Source organism: Prionailurus bengalensis, chromosome B1 (genome assembly GCF_016509475.1).
Source record: "Prionailurus bengalensis isolate Pbe53 chromosome B1, Fcat_Pben_1.1_paternal_pri, whole genome shotgun sequence".
In the NCBI taxonomy this organism is placed as follows: domain Eukaryota; kingdom Metazoa; phylum Chordata; class Mammalia; order Carnivora; family Felidae; genus Prionailurus; species Prionailurus bengalensis.
The window spans coordinates 123,769,639-123,776,670 of record NC_057344.1 but is presented as its reverse complement, the minus strand read 5'-3'; the positions used below and the strand labels follow the sequence as shown (position 1 = coordinate 123,776,670).

General features: G+C 44.9%; 1 protein-coding gene across 2 annotated transcripts in view; it reads right to left on the bottom strand.

Moving 5' to 3' along the window:
* Positions 1-4,377: 4,377 nt before the first annotated feature.
* TSPAN5 (tetraspanin 5) overlaps positions 4,378-7,032 on the bottom strand; it is a 175,484-nt gene continuing 172,829 nt past the window's right edge. For both annotated transcript variants that reach the window (XM_043571959.1, XM_043571963.1), the window contains one exon: positions 4,378-6,568. In XM_043571959.1, coding sequence (XP_043427894.1) covers positions 6,503-6,568 — 66 coding nt within the window. In that variant the 3' untranslated portion in view covers positions 4,378-6,502. The remainder of the gene's footprint in view (positions 6,569-7,032) is intronic.

The window sequence follows — 7,032 nt, the reverse complement described above, 5'->3', positions numbered from 1 at the left end:
TTCATTCCAGAAGGAGGGGGCTATGGATCACCTCAGGTACCAACCCCCGTCATTCAGCAAGTTTCTGAGGTCTTGGCCTGTGCCAGGGACTGGGCCACAGTTCCGGGACTCTGTGTGCTTGACTTTCTCACTGCTTATCTGCACTTTTCCTCACCCCTGGGGCCTCCCCAGCAACACTCACCTTCTCACTCCTGCCCTGGGATGGCTTCCTCTGCTCTTGCTGGGGGCCCAGGTCAAGCCTGTCTTCCTCCTTGAGGCCTTCTTCCATGGCCCTGTGTTCTTCCCCTCTGGGCCAGCACCACCTTGGAAGATACCGGTTTAACTCGGGATGAAGTCTAAATTTTCCACATGCGTGGGGTTATTCTCTCCTTTGGTTTACATTTCCTCAAAAACGTATGCAGAGTGCTTATAGCACAGTGCCTGGAACATAGTAAACTTTCAGTAAATGCAGCCTGTTACTTCAAGGCATAGATGACGCATTACCCGCAGTACCAGCTTATAGGAGGAGGCTGTGGGTGGGCCAGTGGGCTGATTCAGTCACAAAGTAACAAAACTTAAAGAAAGCACACATCATGGAAATACAGCTATTTTATTTATAAGGCTTTAATCACCCCAACAAGTTACATTTAAGATCATTTACTTAAAAATGGACCACGACTTTTAACAATAAAACATTCCTAGGGCACCTGGGTGGCTCAGTTGGTTAACCGTCCGACTTCAACTCAGGGCATGATCTCACGGTTGGTGAGTTCCAGCCCCACATCGGGCTCTCGACTGACTGTGTGAAGCCTGCTTTGGATCCTCTGTCTCCCTCTCCCTCACTCTCGAAAATAAACAAACATTAAAAAAAATTTTTTTTTTAAATAAATCATTCCCTATGTTTAAGATGTCCCACAAAACATGCTGAGACTATGTGTAAGAGCTTAAGGAAGATACAGAGAGCACGTCCTAAGCCATGTTCAGGTGCATCCATTTAAACAATATGGAGGAGCTCTGCCCAGGGCACATACATGCCAATTCTAATGTGAAAAACAGCATGTGGACCTCAGAACAGTCCTTCCACTTCCTCCCTGAAAACCAGCACAAGGCAATCAAACTCCGTATTTGTTTCCTAGGGCTACAATAGCAAAGTACCACAAAGTTGGTGGCTTCAGCCACAGAAATTGTCTCACAATTCTGGAGTGTAAAAGCCCAAAATTAAGGTGTTGGCAGGCCTAGGTCCTTCTGGAGGCTCTGAGGGAGAATCTGTTCTTGACTCTCTCCTAGCTTCCAGTGGCTTAGTGGCAATTCCCGGCATTCTGTGTTCATGTGCCATTCTCCCTCTGTGTGCAGCCACATCCAAATTTCCCCAGAAGACCCATCCTACTCTAGTATGACCTCATCTTAACTAAGTACATCCACTCTATTTCCAGATAAGGTCACATTCTGCTGTATTAGGTTTAGGACTTCAACATACGAATTTTTGGAAGACAATTCAACTCACAACGAACTCCTAAAACACAAGTTACAGTTGGTAATCCAGACCACCCCCAACACCCTACCAATCTTCTTTAAAATCAAAGTGGCAAATTCTCGGATCAAAGCAAACTCCAGGGGATCCAAACGGGTGCTTATAGAGAAAATACCAGAAATGTCGTATTCATTGCTTCAGGAGAATTGCTTGCCCGGCAGATAAGCAGTTTTAAACTGCCACCACCTCTCATGTAAACTGTGTCTGAGTCTTGGCAGGAAGGCAGGGCCCAGCTTCACCTGCATGCACCCTGACGCAGAGCCCTGTAAAGTCCCAGGACATAGACGGTAAAGAGAGCCAAACATCCTGCTCTCTCACTTTCCAAAACAATCTATGTCATTTTCAGGAGTGCATAAAGGGAATGAAGGACTTACCAACCCAGGGCACACAAAATACAGCCATATAATGCTCAAGTGTCTCCAAAGCACAAGTACTTCTGAATAGTGATTTCATTCCTGCAGAAACCAGAACTCCAGCCAGTAGTTGTTCTACATGGTCACCACTAGGGGGCAGGCCATTAATACGTTCCTGTCAAACCATTTGCTCTGCAAAAGTTAATATACGAAGATAAGTTCCAGATTTACAAGACCAGTGCCCTAAACCCTGAGCTAGGGAGCCTATAAGCACCAGATTTAAAAGGAGTCTTTCTAGTTGGTTTTCTCCCACATACATTGCAAGTACACATTCAAAGAAAAGCAACAACATGGGAAGCACTATCTTGTTTGCATGCTGTTTTCTTTTTAGAATGTCTTTGCACAGTAAGAAACTCTTAAACTAACCTGCTCTTCCTTCAGGTATTCTCCGATCGGGAGCTCCTAGAAGTAAATTGGGGCCTCCACTGGCCAGTGCAGGTCCCAAGGAGTTTGATTTGGGTTAACGGATACCAGGAGTGGACTAATTCAGGCATCCTGTCATGGGTGCCAAGCTTATAAGAGAAGTACTCATCATGAACAATCCAAAGGAAGCTGTATTTAATTCTTCAAAATTACAGAAGTCCTAAAAATTAGCACTTCTATGATTTTATAAACTCGACCTTTGTCACAAACTCTTCCAAAAAAGAAGGCAAAGGAAGTCTGAAGTTGGCGTTGGTCTTTGTTCTGAGTTTGGCTTCTCTTCTCTAACCCCTACCCCTACCCAGAGACATCTGCCTTATCTGTCGTCATATATAGATTTTATGTCACCAGAAGGCCAAAGTTAGTATATTTCCAGGCAAACACTGTATTTTTCCCTCAAAGACGCGGCTTCTCACTGCTGAGAGGGCAGCACCTCCGAGCAGTCCCATGACCTCACTGGAGTGTGCTGGCCATGAACCCTCGTTGGCCAGTGTTCATGGAGAGGTTGCCAGTTCTTCCTTGGAGGTCTAAACAGGATTTCCCTAGAGAAGGAGGGCTTCACTGAACAAATGACAAAGAGAGCTGCAGAGGGCCAGCCAGGTCACTGGGCTCCAGCTCCTCATTGTTCAGCCCCCCGGCTTCCCAGGGCTCCTGTCCAAGTGAGCCGGAAACTGACACTCAGAGGGACTCCACAGAACTGCAGAATGACCCCACTCCTGCCCACACAGACCCAGGGCATGAATGAGGAAACATTCTGCACAATGAGGCAAAGAGACACTTTTCAGAATCTCCTGGAGAGAAGGAAGACTGGGACCTACAGTAGGGAGAAGGCTGACAGAGACATCAAGGGGGGACAGAGACATCTACTCCTTGGGAGAAGAAAAGAGGGAGAAAAAATAGAGGGACTGACTTCTCTTTTAAGTGCTTTGTGATGCAAAATTCTTTTATTCCTGTGTTCATTTTTAAAAATGGTATTAAATATTTTTAAATCATGGAAGCAATGATTTTGTCATAAGCAAACGATACAGATAAAGAGAAATTTAGGAACTATCCTGCAGGAGTCTACCTTCAAAACAGGAAGAAACTTCCTGTAAGCCCTGAGTTTTGTGGACAAAGCATCCTTTTACAACTAAGCTAGAATTTTCTTTGTTGGCTCTGTGTCTGCTGTGAGCAAGGAGGGCCAATCACCTCATAGAGGTACATAATCCCTACCAGCACAGCTAAGAAAACTCAGTAGGGACTGTTTATCTCCAATTGCCACTGACAACTTCTCTAAAGTCAAAATAACATTTTGGTCTCAAATATCCAGGGAAACGAGGTAAAACGTTTCTCAAGCAAGTCTTGGGACCTACTTGGGTCTCTATGAAACTTCACATTTTGTTTGATCTTTGAAAAAAGTCTAATAGTTTTAAAGACAAGTCTTTCTACAGTGGTAATTCACAATGAAAGGACATTTACAATAGCATTTTTCAAATGGGTTTTTAAGATTCTTATTCTCAGGGACTACTAGCAATTATTTTCTTAGAAAAAAGTTGTGAATATTACCAAGATAGTGAGTCCTGAATTTCACTGTGCATTAAATTCTTAACGGGAGCTTCTTAAAAACATAGGCTCTGGCTCATGCCCTCCCAAACTGCCAGGGGCAAGGCCTGATGATCTGCATCCTACGTGGTCCCCAGGTGACTGTGACCAGCAGACAATGACCTCAAGGACAGACAGTTCCTACATACCCACCTATCTGCACCCAGTAGCACAAAGGGACTTTTCCCTCCCCAACCCCGAAATGTTCCTTTCCCCCTTAGAGAGCTGATCAGAGCAGTACTTCTCAAACTGTGCATCCAAGACGCACAGCATCACCAGGGAACTTGTCAGAAACGCACCTCCTAAATCAGAAATTGTGGGGATGGGGCAAACCCAGTAATCTGTTTCAGCAAGCCCTCTAGTTGATTCTGATGCCCGTTAAAGTCCGAGAGCCACTGGATTTGAGAATTCTGCAATTCCAAGACAAGTAATGAAGAAAGACAGAACTCCACGTAAGGTAGAACCAGTTTATTAATGACAGCCTTAATTACAACCACTCTCAAGTGTAAAAAATAAAGGGTGACTAATTAAAATTTAGAACGCACTTGGACTTGCCATTTGGCCTTTCACTGGATGTGCCAAAGGGAGGGGATCCTGCCTGATTCTGAATCAACTGGTCAGAGGGAGTTCACCGGAGAATGAGGTAATAAAGACAAGAGTGCCAATTGCGGGGCTCGAGTCTTCTCCGTGTTGGAATGACATTACAGAATGACAACTGCGTGGGGGCAGAGATGACATCAAATCATCTTACAGCCAGAAGATGGAATGAACATCTCTAACTACACAGAGACACAAAAACACACATGCAGCCACACACACACCCACACTCTGGAGACAGTTTTCAAAGAATTTCTGTCTTTTCTCTGAGCAGATTGACACGTTCATCAGCCACAGCGATGCAACATGGGGCTAAAACGGAAAAGCTTGCTAAATTTCCACAAAGCATGCTAGCTGCCCAGTTTTGTGCTGGCAAGTGTGGCATCACCGTAAAATGTACCTGTGGTTTTCCCGCCATCCCACAGGCTGATGTCTGCTCCCCAGGAGAGTGGCATCCTGGTGGATACCAGCTGGATTAAAATCTGGGGGCAGGACTCATCCCTCCCCACCTTCGTGGGGGTAAGGATGAGCGGCAGCACCTGGAAGTGGTGTCCGACCTTGGGTCACAGAACACTTGCCCCATCAATGCCCCTCCCTCCTAAGTATTTGTGCTTTGTTACCATCCTGATGGCTAGTCTGCACTAGGAGGGAGCTCTGGCCATGCTTTTTTGTTGTTGTTGTTGTTGTTGTTAAATAAAAGCAAAGTAAAACCAGAAGGGGGAAAAAAACATTATAAATTTCTTGATTGTGAGTCAACACTGTTTCAGCATTAGGTTCAATTCCATTCAAAGAGAAAACTGGGGGCTGCGGATGAGGTCCCGGAGACTGATGGGGTAAAGGGACTATCGAGTCTGTGGAAGCATTTACCAGTCGCTTCGCAGCCAGGGAGGACACGCCACACCTCTGAAGGCCAGGAACCTACAAAGTGAATCCCGACCAAATAACATTTATAAATGTTCGTGGGAGACAGGGCAGGAAAAGGAGCTGGTGGATTCAGGTTCACAGATCATGCAGGGAGATTATACCAAAAAATTAACATTGAGCTGAGTAAGAAAACACTTTAAGAGAAACTGCATCCCAGCTCTCACTTTTGGGAGACAAAAACAAAAACGCAAAAAAAAGCCAAACAAAACCCAGAATATTCCAGAGTTTCCAAAGAATCCAACAACTAATAGGGTGGGCGGGGGTGAGGGATGTTAACCAATAACCTCTTCATTAACTTCAATTTCTCCTTGAATGTCATTGATAAATAAAGCTCAGGCCTACTTAGAACAACGATCTGTCCTGCTAAAATTCAGCATCACAAAGTGTCCTGCTGCCCTTACTCCATGCACGTGGGATACACAACGTCCCTTCTAAGGGACACTCCAGGAGAGACCACGCATGCCCACCCGCATTACTTGCTGAATGCGGTCACAAAATCTGAACCCCGAAGACAAGCTGTTTTCTTCTTGGGATCACAGTTGTTAACAGTTCCTTGAAATGTACAGTGAAGGGGTGCCCCAAAACACCACAGCCCCCCCAGGTAAGGGGCTGAGTTTTAGGAAAGATGTACTTCTTTAGGCCATAGAACAGAAAGCAGTCCCTTCAAGGTGTGACAAAGAACAAAACTGCTTCTTCCAGCCCTCCAGTTATCGAAGTGGAGAACGAGACTGTGTGTTCCACAAATTCAGGTACATCTGGGTCCCTCACCCTCCCTTTTTTTCTTTTTTTGGTAAGTATCCATCCATAAATTCATGGCTACAGTAGAGATTCACGGCTCAACGACTTTCATACTGGTTATCTGTTTAATTCTGTCAGTGAGCAGCATTTCCCAGTTGCACCACCCCCCTCCCCCAAACCAAGTTCTTGGCAGCTCCATCAGGTGGGATTGCAAGATGCCTCTGTGATCAGGGTCCGTGCAGCATGGATTGGGTTGGGCACGCTGGAGGGGCAGGAAGGCTGGGTCTGTCCAGTGTTTTGCAGCAGCATTGCCGGGGCCCTACCAGCTAGCCCTGACAGCTTCAATATCACTAACCAAATTCTGGGCCAGGCAGATCCCAAAAATCTGGGAAAGGAAGGAAAAGAGAGTCAAACAGTGAAACTCAAAACGTCATTAGGCTTTTCCTAGGTCAATGAATCTCTTTTATTTTTAAAATTGATACATAATTCATACACTATAAAGCATGTCCTAATTTTAAAGTATACACATCAGTGGTTTTTAGTATATTCACAAGGGTGTACGACTATCACCACTGTCTAATTCTAGAACATTCCATTACCTTGAAAAGAAACTCTGTACCTATTCACAGGCATTTCTATTCTCCCATCCCTCACAACCACTCAAGTTCAATCCTTTTGATGACTTGACTAATATTCCATTCTATGGATAAACCACATGTTGTTTATCCATCATCAGCTGATGGACATTTACACTGGTTCCACTTTTTTGTTATTATTAATAGTGCTGCTATGGATGTCCCTGTACAACTTTCTAGTGAACAGATTTCCAGTTCTTTTGGGAGTGGAGTT